This window comes from Lactuca saligna, chromosome 2 (genome assembly GCF_052625555.1).
Source record: "Lactuca saligna cultivar CGN05327 chromosome 2, ASM5262555v1, whole genome shotgun sequence".
NCBI lineage: Eukaryota > Viridiplantae > Streptophyta > Magnoliopsida > Asterales > Asteraceae > Lactuca > Lactuca saligna.
This window is the reverse complement of record NC_136418.1, coordinates 144,044,677-144,062,870: the sequence shown is the minus strand read 5'-3', so window position 1 is coordinate 144,062,870 and position 18,194 is coordinate 144,044,677. Positions and strand designations below refer to the sequence as shown.

Sequence of the window (18,194 nt, the reverse complement as noted above, 5' to 3'; positions counted from 1 at the left end):
ATATGTTTCCAAGAAAATCCAATATATTCAAATGCATGAGCTTGTTACAGTGATCTATAAGTATGAAAACCTTGGCTATCACCAGTATGTATAGAATGTTCTAGTGGAAAACCCTGGTTAATACCATATATGTAGTAGTTTCATTAATTAAAATAAAACCATGTATTTTATCCCATGGAACCCTCCAGTATAAAGTATAGTAGTTCTATTAATTAAAATAAAACTAATGAAGAATGAAATCCCATAAACGAAAAGTTAGTTTATACTATTGTGAGTCGTATAACCATGCTTGGTATGACTGATGATCTCTACGACGTTCTTCAGGCGTCGGACGGTATGATATTTGTCACCCCAGGCATGCCTGCCTAACTGTAGCTAGCAGTTTAGGTGTGCGATTGTCAGTCCCGAATAGATCTATTCACAAATCTCACGCTCTCCCTCCAGGAGACTCTGATTATACTAGAAGATAGGATTAAGCCTGTACCTCGAAAGGTACAAATGAAGAGTTGTCTCACAATCTTGTATTAATTAGTTTACATATAGTTATGTATTGTTCTTTTGTAATTGAATCAGTTTGTATACTTTATAGAGTAATAATTATACTTAAATAACTATTCAGTAAAGAATTCTTCTTACCCGAGAGATATAAATGAATATCATAAACTAAGTCTGTCATAGTTTATATGCTTAACAATGTATAAGCTCTGAGTTTGTAAAACTGTATATTGAAACCCCAAACTATACCTATTATAGTTTGCATGAAAATTTTGTATTTGGTTCATGAATTGATCTGAAAACTATGCAATTTGGCAGTAAGTTGAAAACGTCCCTTATGCTCAGCATAATACTAAAGGGATAAAATATCTAAATATTTTATAAAATGTGAAACCCGTATGGACGTATCACTTGCATCGGTTTTAATTGTGTTGAAATCCTTTTTTATAAATTCACAAAATCATTTGTGTTTGGCTTGTACTCTCCCCCTGAAATTATTAAAAACAGTAAAAGCATAAGGGTATGAACTCATTGTTGGTTGCGTGAAAAGTCGGACAACGAAACTGGCAGTGAAGACCCTCGAGTTGATGCACTCGGCACTTAACGGGATCCTAATATCAATTAAATACATATATGCATTTTATTAGCGAAACCATTATTTATAGTGTTGGAAAAACACTTGCTTTTGGTTTAGGAATGTTACCGGGACTTGATTGAATCGGAGAAAGCGGGTTTTCAGCCAAGTTCACTACTTAGGAAGGGTTTGCGGCCGTGAAGGGGATTACGGATGTGAACTGTTCTCGGTCGTGATCTGATCTCGGCCGTGAACGATTTACTGCCCTTCAAGGGTTCACGGTCGTTGAAGGTTTGAAGGGTTCACGACATGTTATTGATGAAATATGAAGATTTGAAGGGTTCATGTCAGTGAACTCAAGAACAACAACACAGAATTTTGATGAAAAATTGATGTTTTGATGCTCCAAAATGAGTTCCAAGGCGGATAGAGTGATAGATGAAGAGAAATCTTGTGTTTTCTTGTGTTTTCGAGTGATAATTTTTAGAGAGGGAGAGGGTGTTTGCAGCCAGAAAAGTATAAATGAGGGTAGTAGTCGCGTATATATAGGTTGGAATATGGTCGGTGGTGGGGTCCAGCCGTGAACAGGTTTACAATCGTGATCGGGTTCACGGCCGTGAACACCACTTAGGTCGGAAACTACTAATTTTTCGAAGGAAACTCAGGTTTTCGCATGATTTTGGTTCCGACTTATTTATAAAATTCAATTATATAACTTAAATGATTTTCCAAACCAAAGAAATTTGACGGAAATAAATAAATTTCAAATTTTATTTAACAGAATCGGGCTAACATTAACGGAAAAAGGTTCGGGTTGTGACATCATCCCCCCGATAGAGGGAATTTTGTCCGGAAATTCAAACATAGAATACAAATCATGGACTCGGAAAAAGATGAGGATACTTCTGTTTCATCCGATCTTCACGCTCCCAAATGAATTCAGGTCCAACGGACCTTTACTATCGGTATGCGACTTTGTTTCGTTCTTTTGATTTCTCGATCCATGATTTTGACTGGTTCTTCCATGAAATTAAGGTTCTCATTGATCTGGATCTCATCAAGAAGTATCACAAGGGTTTCGTTGGATAGACACTTTTTAAGGTTCGAGACGTGGAAGACGGAATGGATATTGCTAAGCTCTTGGGGTAAACAAAGTTTGTATGCTACAAGACTGATCCTAGCGAGGATCTTGAATGGTCCTATGTATCTCGGATTCAGCTTTCCACGCTTTCCAAAGCGTATCATGCCTTTCCAAGGTGAGACCTTTAAAGAACACGGTCACCAATCCGGGACTCCAAGGGTTTTCGTCTCTTATCGGCATAGCTCTTTTGTCTATCTCTTGAAGCCTTTAGTCGTTCCCGAATTTGTATGATCTTTTTTGTGGTTTCACGGATGATTTCTGGGCTAGTGAGAGAGTTATTGGGAACTTGACCTCTAGCTAACTACGTGTCACCCACCTCAGCTCAACACAGAGGGGGCAAAGGTCAGATTTGTCTCCTGTCTTCTGAAGGATAGAGCTCGATATTAGTGGGAGGAGGTAGACTTCACTATGGGAGGAAAAGCCATGGAGTCTATGACTTGGGATGAGATTGTGACCCAGTTTAAGGCCGATTTTGCGCCAGCTATGGAGGTGCAACAGTTGGAGAGGGAGTTTTAGGACCTTCACCATACGACTGAGAATGTGGTAGAGATCACTGCCAAGTTCCAGGAGAGGGCTTTGTTGGTTCCGTAGTATACATCGGACAAGGAGATGAAGAAGGTAAGATATCATGACATGCTGAGGGATGACATCAGGGAGTTGTGAGTATTTTAGGGTGTGAGACCCTAAATGATATTATTGCTGGAGGTCAAAAACGTGAGATTGATTTGGAGCACCTCGAGAAGAGGAAGCCAGAGCAGACTCAGATTTCAGTGGGCCAGGTGAAGAGGCCATCAGAGTCGGGGTCGTTGTGCCAAGTTCGGGAGGACCCATGAGGATGGATGTCGGGACACAGGTCGAGGATGTTTTAGTTGTGGTCAGGTGGGTCATTTTAGTCTTGATTCCCCCATTGGTTTCACATCGATGTGTTTTCAATGCAACCAGGTGGGCCACAAAGAAGGTCGATTGTCCGATGTTAAGGGGTGGAGCAGTGAGTGCACCTGCTCCAGTTACTTTGAGGATCGCTGACGATCGTGAGGGTAGGACAGGAGCTCTAGCAGCGAAGAGCCGAGCATTGCAGTATCAGTCAGTGGAAGCTAGAGTTTCATCAAATTTTGTTGTGGATATGTTATCTTTTGCTTCCTTCATGCTTATTTTCGGTATTTAATTGCTTTGGAATTTTGTTGGGTATGGGTAAGCATTATCTCTGGTTTAGTTATCTGTTATTACCTGGGTCATATCATCAAGAATTGTTATATGCCATTTTCCATGCCAATAGTCATTAATGGGTCATATCTTGCTGAGCGGAATTCAGTTTGTTTGGTTGTTGCTCCGGTTCTTTGGTGGGGCCTATTCAGGGGTATTGTTCAGAAGGTCTATGGTCAGAATACTGGTTAGTTCTCCAATGAAGTTAGATTTCATTCATGTTAGCATTTGTTTCGTTAGGATCGGTAGTCATCCATGAAAGAACCTTTAGATTCAATCACCACTGTTGCTAGGGTAGAAACAGTAGCAAGAAGATGGTGGTGTCAGTCGAATGAGTTTGTTTGGTCATTGGAAGTGTCAGAGGAATTTTATTATCGCAAGGGTTAAAGATGGTTAGAATTCAGAGATTCTTCTGAGGATGGGAAGTTAGAGTGAAGATTCGCCTGTTTAGAGTAAGAGTTATGGTCTTTGTCACCAACATAAAGGACTTAAGGTTTTGGCGCAGTACCATGGGAAGTGATTGGGATTATCGGGATTGTGAGATTTCGGGGAGTATCTGTTTGGATTTTAAGAGTTATGCGATCATCAATGGAGTGTTGAAAATTGTAAGCCCAGGTTGTCGACAGTGTGAGTTGTAAGGTTCTGAGATGGATTGGAAATCCATCAAATCTTGAGAGCACAAGAAGGGATATTCATGTTTCGTTGTACATCAGTAGTGGCGCACAACGGCTATATGGATGAACTCAGGTCGAGGGCGGTGTTAGAGCCTCTCAGCCTATTCTTGTTAAATTAAGACTGCTGTTTGTGTGGCAATTCGATGACGATGTGCTTGCTGATCTATGTTTGACGTGCTACTGGTGCTAGCCAGCATTTGATTTGTGCTGATGATTGGGAAAAGATAGGCGTTAAAGTGGCATGTGTTGCTTTTTGTGATACTACTATGGTACGCTAGTCTATCCTTGTTAGATGTGCGGTTGGTGCCTAAGCGTAGCTAGCATTGGTTTAGCACCGATGACGCTGAGGAAGCAAGCATTATCAGGAAGCATTGTCAGACATTCAGTATCATCATAGCGTGTTGAAATTATCTTGGAAGCATAAAAGATGCCGGCCATACCTGGCTAGCGTTTTTGTGTGGGCGGGGTAGCTTCGTACACTGCATCAACATAAGACTTGTCTTCTCTGAGGTACGATTGGTGCCCATGCCCGGCTAGCGCTGGTCGTATAGGATCAGAGATAGGCATTAAGAGGCCCCTTCTTGCTATCCCCGGCCCGAGCACATACAATATTGCCCATGCCTAGCTAGCAATGATGTGCTTAGGGTTTGAAGCATGACCCGAACACCTGATCGGGATTCAGTCGGATGCGAGTTCGACTCATGATGATTGTGGTTGATATGGTAGAGGTGTGGTAAGACCATGGGCGATGACCATGGCGGGATAGACGTGTCGCAAGACTGCGGGGTAGCCATAGCATTCACTGGATTGGTAGATAGTATAGAAGTGTTGTAAGTCTGTGATGGGATCATAGCATTCACTAGAGTGAGGTAGACAGTAAGGTCGAAGAGCATCTCCCTGTTATTGGAAGAGGACCATTGGGGTCCGAGGTGAGTGGTTCATTGTAGAAAACTCTAGATTGATTGTGAAGGTTTGTTGTTCATTCTAGATATGTTATCTTAAGAAGTAAAAGAACATATAACATTTCACCGACCACGTCAATAAACTGGAGATTTTCATAGAAAACTCTAGATTGACCCAGTCTATGTAAATCTACAAGGATCGAAACGCAAAAAAGGAAAACATAGTATACCTTTCAAGTCAGACGAACAACTGAAGCATCGTTGAGTGTCATAAAAGAATAATTAGAGCCTTTTGCTCTTATACCATGTAAAGAAACTAATAATACACTCAAACACATAATTTCCAACTTCAACAATTTCCTTGATAATGAGAAACCAGTTCGTTATACATGAAAATTACAACTTGATCCTCACTACAACACTCCTAACCTATTCTCGATACATATCACCCAGAAAACATGAAAATATGAACGGAATGAACAAATCCTAGAAAGGGAAACTCTAAACTGAACAAGAGAGAAACGAGAGAAAAACAAATGAGTGTGTGAGAAAATGATCGACTCGAATGAACTCTCGGCTTCCTCGGCACCTTAAGTACCAAGGTCACTGATCCGACCCAAATGCAAAAAGATTTGTGTGTCCAACACAACCAGTTTGAAGATAAAAGTTGACAAGTTTATACAAACAACAAATATACCCTCGAACCAACTTATCTTACAAAACCAATCACCTAAAAACTTATCATGTTATGTTAAGTTTGAACAATTGAATAAACAAGATATTTCAACAACTACCTAACCAATAACCTAAAAAAAATGTTATGTTAAGTTTGAACAATTGAATAAACAAGATATTTCAACCACTACCTAACCAATAACCTTTGTCAACCTGTTTGCTAAAACCTTAACAGTAACCTATAATGGATCCTTACCAAAGTAATAGGGCGAAAATCTTTGATAAGAAGCTTGCTAGAAACTTTAGGAATAAGAGTAACAAAGGAACGGGATGCAACCTCTCGGAATGTTACCATTTTCGAAAAAGCGAACCACAAACTCCATTATGTCATCTTTTAAAATCTTCCACTATCTTTTGACAAAAGCAAAGGTGAAACCATTTGGACATTTAACTTTCACCAAATCCATTGGAGCATATATGTTTCTTGAATATTTGAAAAATTAAGAATAATTTTTATACATATCATATAGATCCATTCTCTTTTCTTTTGGTTCCGTATACCACATGCATTCAATGACATAATCTTCATTTATCAAGAAATAACACACCCATTCTCGTAATGAGATCATTCAAATCTTTTTACATGCTTTGGTTTCATACCCCAAAGCCTTTCCCATTTCAATGAATCGTAACATTTGGTTAATTACCAAAAAAACTATGCTTTTTTCTAATGGCTTCAGCAGTTATGTTTTTCATACCTCGATTGGAAGAAATAGAACAAGTTTAAAAATGTCATGTTGCTTTCCCATAGAATTGTTTAGTTGTTATAAAGTTTTGGTAGTATGATTTTTTTTTCTTTGTCAATTGTTTTTTTAGTTTAATGGAAAATTTTGCCAGTCTATATGTATATATAAACCTATTTTGACGTCTATAATCCTAAGTTCTTGTTTTCAAGTCTGACTCCTTAGATGTATGTACGATTGGAATTGATTTGGATGACAGAATGGTGACAATGATACAAACCAATCCAAGAAAAGGCAGTCTCTTATGTTTTCAAGATAACTTAAGAAATAAGTATCGATGTTAATAATTCTTTTTGTATTTAGTTATATATTAAATATTAGTGCCTTCATAAAATATATAATATACTTACAAAATTTACCCATAAAAGAAAAACATTTACACATTTACGGATGATAGCAATATGCAACCAATTAAAATAGACAAAACTTCAAAAATGGTCCTTGTGGTTTTCGAAAATATCAAGTTTAGTCCTTAAGTTCAAAAAACCTCACAAATGGTCCCTGTGGTTTCAAAACTTTTAATAAATGGTCCTTTTCGATAACATCGTTAGCTTTTGGCCGTTAAGTGAAGGGTATTTTTGTCTTTTTACTACCACAGGGACTATTTATGAAGTTTTGACTTATTTTTTTAAAATATATATATATATATATATATATATATATATATATATATATATATATATAATTATTTAATATAAAGGAGGCCCACCCACCCATCCCTCTCTCTCTCTAAACAACCAAGAAACCACCATAAACCACCACCCAAAACCACCCTCTTCTGATAAAAAAACGTCACCCCAAACACCACCTCACATTTCACTCTCATCTGTTTCTACCCAGAAAAAAAGAAGGAAGAGGTGGCATCCACCTTGCTGCCACCAAATTACCACCACCCCACCCTTCACTGCTACCACCTGAGAGCACATCCCCAACCCTTTGTTGTTGCTGTTTCGATCACAACCCTCTCCCTCATCCCATTTGTTTTCTCTGGAAATTTTAAACAAGAAAGAAGAAGCAGAAGGCCACCGAAGCAGCTTCCTACTACCCAACGCCACCTGGTGCTGCTGCTTTAAAAATCACCTGCCACCTCACTTTCTCGTCGGAAAAATCACCCCTAAGCTACTCAGTGACCTTCTCCACACTCCCTTCATTGAATACAGTCGAAGGAAGCAAGAACATGGCATCAGAAGACCACCGGAGTGGCCTCTTGCCACCCCCGTCGCTGTTCCAAATCACCGCCATCAGCAAAGATGTGTTCGTAGGGTAACTATGAAGAGGAAAATCATTTGTGCATTGATTTTGTTATCATTTGCTCGATCGATCCAAATCCTCCCTGTACTAATTAAATCAATCAGAAGCCCCATCATCGATGAACTCATATCAAACGGTGAAATCCCCAAATCATAGCTTTCTTAACCTCCGTCCCATTTCTTATTTCATTCCTTCACCATGGTTCTTTAATGGCTTATTTGACACCAACAACCCATTTGAAAACAACAAAACTTGAATCAAACCTATGAAGGGGAAGGGGGTATCATCGGATATTACAGTAGCAACCATTTTTGATCAAACTCAATAGCCCCACCCCACCCCAAATCATATTCTTTACATAGCTGATGCCAAAAAAACCGAAAGGGAATTTCTTGGGAAAATCTTAAAGTGGATCCATTCATAGATATAGATGAAGAAGAAGATATGTTGCTGAAGAGGATTTCAAGACCCAGAATTGCATCACAAATGTAAATCATACCCTATATCTTTCTTCTACAGGAATAAAGGCACATAACCCATCAAATTTCAATCAAAATTACATCCTTATCCCTCGTCTTCTTCATAGATTTCCAGATAAACAACCATCTATCTCCAAGAGACCAATCAGGATAAAGGTCAAAAAACCATAAGTGATTGTGAGGCAACCACCAGAAAACGCCCCACAGAAATCTGTTTCATATCAAATAAAAGAATGGAATCCGACAACGATTTAAAGAAAGGGGTGGAAGAATGGTCATGGCAGTAGGAAGTAGGAACGGTAGAGAGAGAGAGAGAGAGAGAGAGAGAGAGAGAGAGAGAGAGGTGGGACCCTTTAATATTAATTAATTATATTTTTTTTCAATTTTTTTAAATAAGACAAATGTTCATAAATGGTCCCTATGGCAGTGAAATGACATAAATACCCTTCACTTAACAGTCAAAATCTAACGAAGTTAACGAAAATGACCACTTGTTAAAACTTTTGAAACCATAAGGACCATCTGTGAGGTTTTTTGAACTTAGGGACTAAACTTGATATTTTCGAAAACCATAGGGACCATTTTTGAAGTTTTGTCATTAAAATATATTGTTGATATTGATAACACAATGTAAGTTTGTTGTTATGGGATATATATTACTATTATCATTAAAGCTAAAGTATATTGGTCTTATGAGTAAAAATAAAAGGCATTGTCAATATTTGTCATGAGTATGTATTTTGTTTGATAGTTACCTTATAATTTTATTAAATGTTTGGTTGCATGATGCAATTTTGTCTATTTTTATATAATTTCTGAAAATCCCAATCTTTATGCTTATGGGAGACTCAAAGTTGGGAGAATGGAAGGAGGTTTGGACCCTCACAACATACTCCACTTTGGTCTGACCAAATTCCATCCATCCACCCGTTTTATTTTATTTCATAAGTAACGTATACATTATTTTCCATTTTTAAACACCATAAAATAGATCTCACAAAAAATAATCTAATTTGATAAGTTAAACCTTTTACTTTGTTAACTACACAATAATTTAATCTTACTAATATCAAAAACCATATTTAAAATCACTAGTGCAATTTAATATTATTTAGATTGGATCAAATGAACGATTATATCTATAACATGATTAACATCTAATAAAAGAAATTACCATACTAATTGTCGAGAAACAGTAAGATTTTTTTTTTCAATTGATCATTGGTTTGTAGTTTGATCTTTGTATCCTTGGATTTCAAATAAATCTAAACTTTGTGTACTTTGTATTTTAATTACGTCGTGTCAATATCATGCTTGTATAAATCAAGCCAAAAAGTAGATATTAAGATATTTCATATGTTTTCTTTCATAAATAATTTATGAGAAATAGCCAAACCAACAAAGAAAGGGATTCACCATATAACCTAACACAAATGATAAAGACTTTGAGCATACTCATCATAATATGCCCAAACAAGTTAGGACCAAACGCAACAACAAATTATTGAATTTTCTAATCTTTGTGTGCCTTAATATTTTGTAGATTATACATTGTATTTGATTTGACTATTTTAGTATCAATATTAGTTTAATTTAAAAATAAAAAAATAAAAAATAATAATAAAAAAATTCGAGTAATAGTGCTATTGTATTTCCAATATGATAGACAAACACTTTGACGATTAATATTGAAGACTGATATCAAATCGTTAGCAATTAAGTAATAATAAATCCAATTACTATTACTTAATTGCCAAGATTTGTCTAGAAATCATCATTTGCGGTGAGATTGATTATAAGAAATGTATAGGAGAATGTCACATTGTAGGTGAATTAAAAGACAAGACAAAAATTAAAATCAACCTGAAAAATTGCAGATCTTGACTGATAACTATACGGAATGACTCATATTCTTCATGGTTTTTACTGGCTCCAATGATTGTAAGTTGCAAAACGTAAAATGAATACTCGAAAGACCATAAGATAGTTGAATCGCAGAGGGCAATAGTTCACATGTATCTTAGTTTAAAATTCAAAATACCTTAAAGTTATCTGAAATCGAATTCAAACCAAGGGTAATCAGAATTTGAAACCAAAAATTTAGCTGCCCGATCTATGGAGACTTCCCAGAAGCTATCCACGAAGTCAATCATCGGTTAACTTTGACTAAACCATCAGTAAACTTAGTTCAAACCTGATCCAACCAGAACTGACAAATCCAACCAAAAATAAAAAGCTCATCAACTACATTAAATACACGCGGGCTTGATTCATCTTTAATTGTCACTAAAGTCTTTGAAAGTTTAAGAAATAAAAGTCTTATAAATCGAGAAAAATTTGTTCCTCCCAACAATATGTAATAACATAAAACTGTCAACTTGCTATAATTCCATTAAATTTTTAACAAATACTACACTAATAGTTTCACCCGCAAAACAAATGCATTGTTGCATAAATAACATGATTTATTATAATGTCTAACTGTGTTAAAAAGTAATAATATAAGCAAACTTATCATTTGTAGTTATATGGTATGTTTTTGTTAATTTATTATAAGTATAGGGGTAATGTTGTATTTCTTGAGAATGCAGGTGAAGAAGACACGCGGGTCATTTAACCTGAACCATGTCCATGGGTAGTCCATGGATATATGTTGCCCCGGATATTTAATGCGGAAACTGAGCTCATTTATCACTGACGCAAAATTTGTTCAGTTGTTCTCTTTTGTATATTCTCTCCAGATTAGGGTTTCCTATTAGGGTTTCAGTTTGTTTTGTGATTACAAAATAGATTAGTTTTATAGTGTTCATCTTAGAGTTAAGAGTGATTGTAGAGAGGTTTTCCTTTGTATTTGTTTGATGTAAACCAACTGTTTCATATTAAATGAAATGTTGATGTTAGGAAATCTTGATTTTATATTTTCGTACATGGTATCAGAGCTACTGTGTGGCGATAGTTGAGGTTCTTGATGATTTGAAGAAGGTTTCATACAGGTTAGTCTTGTCTTCTTCTTTTTCTGTTGATTTTGTTGATATTTGAAATCGATCATTTTAGATCCTTCGTTGATTGTTGTTTTTCTTTGGAAATCGTTCGTGTTTTCCAGATCGTTTAGATCTGTTTACTTGTTAGAATCAAGTTACTGCGTTTTGTGTGTTTCTCCTTGCAGTTTTTAGTGGAGACTATCTGATCCTTGAGTATCTGTGGTTCATACTTGGAGAAAACTTCTCATCTTCTGGTCTACTCACCTAATCTCTGTGTTAAGGGTCAAAGTAACTCTGTCAGGGAATGGGCGTGTGTCTGAAATAACTCTGACAGGGAACAACCCTAAGGGAGGTGAGCGGTCATTCTGAATTGCAAATCTTGCTTCAGATTGTTGTGAGCATTTTTTTGTTCCCTACTCAACCTTTTTTATAGATTAGAGGTGGGAGATCCTGATGTCTTGAGTACATCAGTTACATTTCTGTTTGCTTTTCTTTTTTACTCTGTTTCTTTATTTGATCTATATTGACTGTCTTGGGCCCCAACATACGTGGTGACCATCTGGATGTCAGTATAGTGATTGTTTGTTATTATTATTGATCGCTTGAGCTTTATCTGATATTTCTATTTCTTTCCTCCTTTATGGCTGGTCCTAATGATCCTCCAGAAGGGAGTGGGAAGGATGATTCAATTAATTTTGATGATCCTCTCTATGTTCATCCTTCTGATAATGCCACTACAACTATTGTTACTTTAAAACTAACTGGAAATGAAAACTTTCGTATTTGGAGGGGTTCTATGTCTAGGGCCCTTAAGGCTAGAAACAAACTAGGGTTTGTAGATGGCACTTTTAAAAAGAGTTCTATTGAAAAAAATAAAGAGTTTAAGTGGGAAAGGGCTAATGCAGTTGTGTGTTCCTAGTTTTTGTCTTCAATTAGTGATTTAATTTATGCTAGTCATGCTTATTCTAATAATTTTCAAGAAATTTGGGACAACTTATTTGAAACTTATAATAAAGCAAATGGGTCTGTAGTATTTAATATTCATCAAAGAATTAATTCTTTAAAGCAAAATGGTATATCTGTTTCTGATTACTTTAATAAACTAGACGCTTTATGGAATGAATTTGATGGTTTAACTAGTCTTTCAGAATGTACTTGTGAGGCTACTGTTAAACTAAATGATCATTCTAAGCTAATGAAGCTTATATAATTTCTTACCGGTCTTGATGAGACATCTAACCAGGTTAAGAATCATATATTACTTATAGATCCCCTTCCTTGTGTTAAAACCGCTTTTTTAGTAATTTCTCAAGAAGAATCTCTTCAAAGGAATGGATCTCTTTCTAGTGACTCTCAACCTATTTCCAAGAGTCAACCTAGTGCCCTTAATAGTAAATTCAATAATAAATTTTCTGATAATAAAAGCAAGGGCCAGGTTGTTCATTGTAAGAATTATGGCCTAAAAGGACATACTCTTGAAAAATGTTATAAACTAATTGGGTATCCCAAAGATTTTAAACCTAGAATTGATACTAATCAAAACAATCAAGATAAAAACTTCAATGTAAATTCATTTGTTATTGCTTCTGGATCATTTGAACCTGGAGAGTCTGAGTTTCATCAACTTACTAAAGATCAGTATGCCAAGTTTCTTAGTCTAATTGTTGAAAAATAGTGCAATGAGGAAGCATCTATCAATGCTAATATGGCAGGTACTTGCTTGTTCAATGTTTGTAATTCAACTTTTAACAGTAATAAATGGATTGTTGGTTCTGGTGCTAATCAACATATGATAGCATCAGAATCTCTTTTGTATGATACAGTACATGTATCTAAACTCAATCTTCTTGTTAGCCATCCTAATGGGACTAGTGCTAAAATTGAAAAAATTGGAAACTTAAATATTTCAAATTCCTTAACTCCTTTTGATGCATTTGATGTTCCTGAGTTTAATGTTAATCTATTATTAGTTCACAAAGTTTGTAAAGATAATAAGTGTGAGGTTGTGTTTTGATGCAACATAGCTGTAAAATTCAGGATTTACACTCAAAGGAGATGGTGGGGAATGGTAGTGAATCTGGAGGTCTCTATTATGTGGATAGTGTACCTTCAGTTAATTCTTTTAGATCTAACTCTACTGTGTGTTGTGTTTCTAAGTTGACATGGCATAATAGACTTGGTTATCCATCTAATCAAGCTTTAAATTCCTTAAAGACTCATCTTAATTTTGGAAATGAGTCTTTACCACCTTGTGATGTTTGCCACATGGCAAAACAAACAAGGAATTCTTTTCCGTCTAGTCAACATGTCACTTCTTGCTTAGGTGAGCTTATTCATCTAGACGTGTGGGGTCCTTATAGGGTGGTCACTTCAGAAGGGTTTAAGTTCTTTCTTACTATAGTGGATGATATCATTAGGGTAACTTGGATTTATTTGCTAAACTCAAAAAGTAAACTGTTTTCTTGTGTTATTGCATTCTTTAGTATTTTACTTAATCAATTTGATGTTAAAATAAAAAAGGTTAGGTCTGATAATGGTACTGAGTTTTTGAATCATAACGTGAAGACTTTTTTTTTTGAAAGTCAAGGTGTTATTCATCAAACTTCTTGTGTTCATACACCTCAACAAAATGGGGTGGTTGAAAGAAAACATAGGTATATATTAAATGATGCTAGATCACTATTGTTTCAGTTTGGGCTACCTTTATGTTTTTCGGGTGATTCTGTTTTAACTTCAGTTTTCTTGATTAACAGAACTCCCACTTCGTGTTTTTGGGTGTCTTTGTTTTGAAACAAAATTAAATAATTTGGCCAATTTTCTGAACGTGCTGAAAAATGTGTTTTACTTGGTTATTCTTTGGAGCAAAAGGGTTATAAAGTTTTGAGTCTTGATTCAAGTTTTGTTTTTGTTTCCAGGGATGTGAAAATTTGTGAATCTGTGTTTACTTTCAAGCTTAATTCCTCAAATGATGATAAATCTAATTTTTTTATTAATCCAAGTGACCCATTTTCCTATGATGAGCCTATGTTGTCTAGTTCTCTTCAAGAACACAAGTAACCCTTCAATCTGATGATGTTGGAGCAGTCCACGGTCTGGCTGAGACCCCTGTTAGTGTGGTCAACAACTAAAGTGACGAGGCACGTGTGCCTCAGGTTGTTGAGGATATTCCCAGTTCATCTACTATGGCTGAGGATAATGTTTGGAACAAAATAACCCTTCTGATGATCACTTATTAGGTGTCACTAGATCTGGTAGAAATGTTCATTTACCAGCAAGATTTAATGATTTTGTTGTTGAGAGTTCTCATAAGTATGGTTTAGAAAAATCTGTGAATTATTCTTGTTTGACTAATGATAGTAAGTGCTTTGTGTCGAATATCAGTATAACTTTTGAACCTAAAACTTATTCTGAAGCTTCTTCTGATCCTAATTGGATCAAAGCTATGAATGAGGAAATTGAAGCTTTATATAGAAATCATACTTGGGATATTGTAGATCTTCCTAAAAATAGAAAACCTATTGGTTGTCGTTGGATTTATAAAATTAAATACAAGTAAAGTGGTGAGGTTGAGATATATAAAGCTATACTTGTTGCTAATGGATATAACCAAACGGAAGGAATAGATTACGAAGAAACATTTTCTCATGTTGCTAAAATTGTTATACCAAGAATTGTCATATGTGTTGCTATTAATAATTCTTGGCCTCTTTACCAATTGGATGTTAATAGAGCATTTCTATATGGTGACTTAATTGAAAATGTTTATATGACTCTACCAGAAGGGTATCATACTAAAATTGACAATAGAGTCTGTAAGTTTGTTAAGTCACTGTATTGTTTACAACAGGCTCCACGAAAGCGGAATGAAAAATTGTGTTCTTCTTTGTCTATTTTTGGTTTTGTGCAAAGTCTAAGTGATTATTCATTATTTGTTATATCAAAGGGTAACACCATTGTCATTTTGCTTGTGTATGTGGATGATATAATTTTAACAGGTAATAGCAATGTAGAAATTGAAAATGTTAAACAGTTTCTTAAATCACAATTTAGAATAAAAGATTTAGGATTGCGGGAATATTTTTTGTGAATTGAAGTGTTACCCAATGATAATGGTATTTGTCTAAATCAAATAAAATATTGTTTGGAGCTTTTACATGAATTTGAAATGCTAGGTCGTAAGCTTGTTAAAGCACCTTTGGAAATTAATTTTGTTTTCAATAGAGATTGTGACGATAATACAGAGTTTGTTAATAATATTACTAAATTTCAAAAATTAATAGGAATGTTGATTTATCTTACAGTAACTAGACTTGATATTAGTTATGTTGTTCAAGTGTTAAATCGGTATATGCATAAGCCCAGAAAATCACATTTAAATATTGCTTTTAGATTGTTAAGATATTTAAAGCAGTGTCCAGGAAAATGTGTTTTTTTTTTCTAAATCTAGTAATGTAGATGTTGTTGGTTATATAGATGTTGATTGGGCAAAATGTTTGTCAACAAGAAGATTAGTGTCAGGATATCTGGTAAATTTAGGTGGTTCTCTTGTTTTTTGGAAAAGTAAGAAGCAAAGCACAATATCTAGATCCTCAACAGAGTTTAAATATCGTGCTTTGGGTTCTATTACATGTGAGGTATTGTGGGTCTTAAAAGTTTTAAATGATCTTGGTTATAATGATTTAACTCCTGTTAAATTGTTTTGTGATAATGAATCTGTTATTAAGTTAGCATTAAATCCGGTTTTCCATGAGAAGACAAAACATTTTGAGATAGATGTTTATTTTGTTAGAAAAAAAAAATGAAAATGGTATTTTAAAGTTAGTTAAAATTGATTCCTCCAATCAAAATGCAGATATTTTGATCAAATCTTTGACTTCTTTTCAACATGAGTTTTTATCAAAAAGATTTGGACTTTTAAATTTGTTTTCAGGAAAATAATATTTTCAAATGATAAGTCTAAGAGGGGGTGTTAAAAAGTAATAATATAAGCAAACTTATCATTTGTAGTTATATGGTATGTTTTTGTTAATTTATTATAAGTATAGGGGTATTGTCGTATTTCTTGAGAATTCAGGTGAAGAAGACACGCAGGTCATTTAACCCGAACCAGGTCCATGGGTAGTCCATGGGTATATGCTGCCTCGGGTATTTAATGTGGAAACTGAGCTCATTTCTCAGTAACGCAAGTATTGTTCAGTTGTTCTCTCTTGTATATTCTCTCCAAATTAGGGTTTCCTATTGGGGTTTCAGTTTGTTTTGTGATTACAGAATAAATTAGTTTTATAGTGTTCATTTGAAGAGTTGAGAGTAATTGTAGAGAAGTTACCCTTGTATTTGTTAGATGTAAACCAATGTTTCATATTAAATGAAATGTTGATGTTGGGAAATCTTGAGTTTATACTTTCATAAAAACTGATAATGAATAATGATAAATAAGATATCTGTCTATTTCAAGATTAGTAGAAAATCTAATAATAAGGATAGACTTCTATATACTACCAACTACGAAAGACCGATCAATAATGAATTTGTATTTGCGTAAGAGATTATTACCATAATAATAAGTCACGTATGTGCTTCAACTTGTATGTTTCGTAGATGATATTGTATCATATCTTATATTTAAAAATACACAACATTCGAGTTAATGCACAAATACAAGAAAAAACCCTACGACTTCATTCATTTAAAGTTTTAAACCATTTAATGTTGTATCTTCCGTATTATTTGTTGTACCACACCAATAGCACCGTATCCAGGTCGACAGTTTTACTTTATTTATAAAACGCGGGATTCTCATTGTCAACACCATTCATTCCAACTGTCACCTTCTATTATTTTATTAATTTCAAATTCTTAATTCAAAATTAATTCATTTTTTAATTAATTTTGTCAAACATTCTATCTCCATATATACCCCATTAATTCCCTCCCTATCCTCAAATCGCATTTCCATCTTCCCAAATCCCAATCCACCCATTAAATCTTAAACCGCCGCCGCCGTCGCCGTCGCCGTCGCATTCGCCGTCGTCATGGGCAACTACGTTTCCTGCACATTAACCAAACATTCAAAGAGCACAAAGGTAATTTACACCAATGGGGAAATCCGCAAACTCCAGCAACCAATCAAAGCTGCAGAACTCATGTTGGAATCGCCGAACACTTTTCTGGTGAACTCAAAATCGCTCAAGATCGGAGCCCGGTTCTCCGCCCTAAATGCCGACGAAGACCTGGAGATGTCTTCCGTTTACGTCGTGTTTCCGATGAACAGGTTGAATTCAGTCGTCGCCACCGCTGATTTGGCGTTTCTGTTTCTTGCTGCTAAATCTGGTGCTAATAAAATAGGAACTGTGAGGATTCTGCCGGAAAATGCACCTACGCCGCCGAGGTTGAGCTTGGATGAGATTGAGGAGTTATCTTCGCCGGAGTTTAAGCATATGATTACGATGTGTAGATCGAAGAAGCCATTGTTGGAGACTATTGCTGAAGAACCGATTTGTTCAAGATGATTGTTTGATTGCCCGAAGGGTCTTCTCTTGGATTTTTTATTTTTATTTTTATAAAATTTTACATAAGTATAGATAGAAATTGTTTTTTTTTTATATATTCTTTTTTGCAAAAGCAATAAGGGAATTGCAATTCTTTATTACTCTTTCATATGTAACAATTGATTTTTTAAAGTTGCAGAATATATAAAAGAGTGTTATTTTTTTAACTTTTCTTTTGTTTATATAAATGGTCGAATCATTTAAATTTATATAGATAGTAATGAAATCCAAATGTCTTCTAATCGAAGCAGTGAGGGCAATGGATTTTGTTAATCAAGTGAAGTGAACAAGTGGATACTAATTTGCAGAAAATAAATATAAAAATAAAAATAAAAACAAAAACAAAAACACGAATATTGATTTGTTCGACAAAAATAGTTGATAGTTAGATTGTTTATTTAATTTGTATATGAGTATTAAGCTAAAATATATAGAAACGTTTAAAAAAATCTAAATTACATAAAATAA

At 35.0% G+C, this 18,194-nt stretch overlaps 2 protein-coding genes across 2 annotated transcripts; both read left to right on the top strand.

The window, feature by feature from the left end:
- The first annotated feature begins 11,818 nt into the window (after positions 1-11,818).
- Positions 11,819-15,980, top strand: LOC145030198 (uncharacterized). The gene is made up of 11 exons (XM_078978603.1): positions 11,819-12,089; positions 12,210-12,329; positions 12,447-12,816; positions 12,931-13,132; positions 13,216-13,596; positions 13,699-13,832; positions 14,094-14,231; positions 14,536-14,668; positions 15,026-15,173; positions 15,459-15,522; positions 15,626-15,980. Exons 1-11 carry the CDS (start codon positions 11,819-11,821, stop codon positions 15,978-15,980), a joined length of 2,316 nt encoding a protein of 771 aa, XP_078834729.1.
- Positions 15,981-17,100: 1,120 nt separating this feature from the next.
- Positions 17,101-17,893, top strand: LOC145031925 (uncharacterized). The gene has a single exon (XM_078980579.1). The coding sequence runs from the start codon at positions 17,211-17,213 to the stop codon at positions 17,685-17,687; it is 477 nt and encodes a 158-aa protein (XP_078836705.1). The 5' UTR covers positions 17,101-17,210; the 3' UTR covers positions 17,688-17,893.
- Positions 17,894-18,194: the final 301 nt, after the last annotated feature.

What these genes read in the sequence shown, in the direction of transcription:
- LOC145030198 (XM_078978603.1), top strand. Translation starts at nt 11,819, where the DNA reads ATGGCTGGTCCTAATGATCCTCCAGAAGGGAGTGGGAAGGATGATTCA. An exon ending in TTTAACTAGTCTTTCAGAAT is followed by an intron (nt 12,330 to 12,446) that starts GTACTTGTGAGG and finishes TATTACTTATAG; the next exon opens with ATCCCCTTCCTTGTGTTAAA. An exon ending in TTGATGTTCCTGAGTTTAAT is followed by an intron (nt 13,133 to 13,215) that starts GTTAATCTATTA and finishes TGTAAAATTCAG; the next exon opens with GATTTACACTCAAAGGAGAT.
- LOC145031925 (XM_078980579.1), top strand. Translation starts at nt 17,211, where the DNA reads ATGGGCAACTACGTTTCCTGCACATTAACCAAACATTCAAAGAGCACA.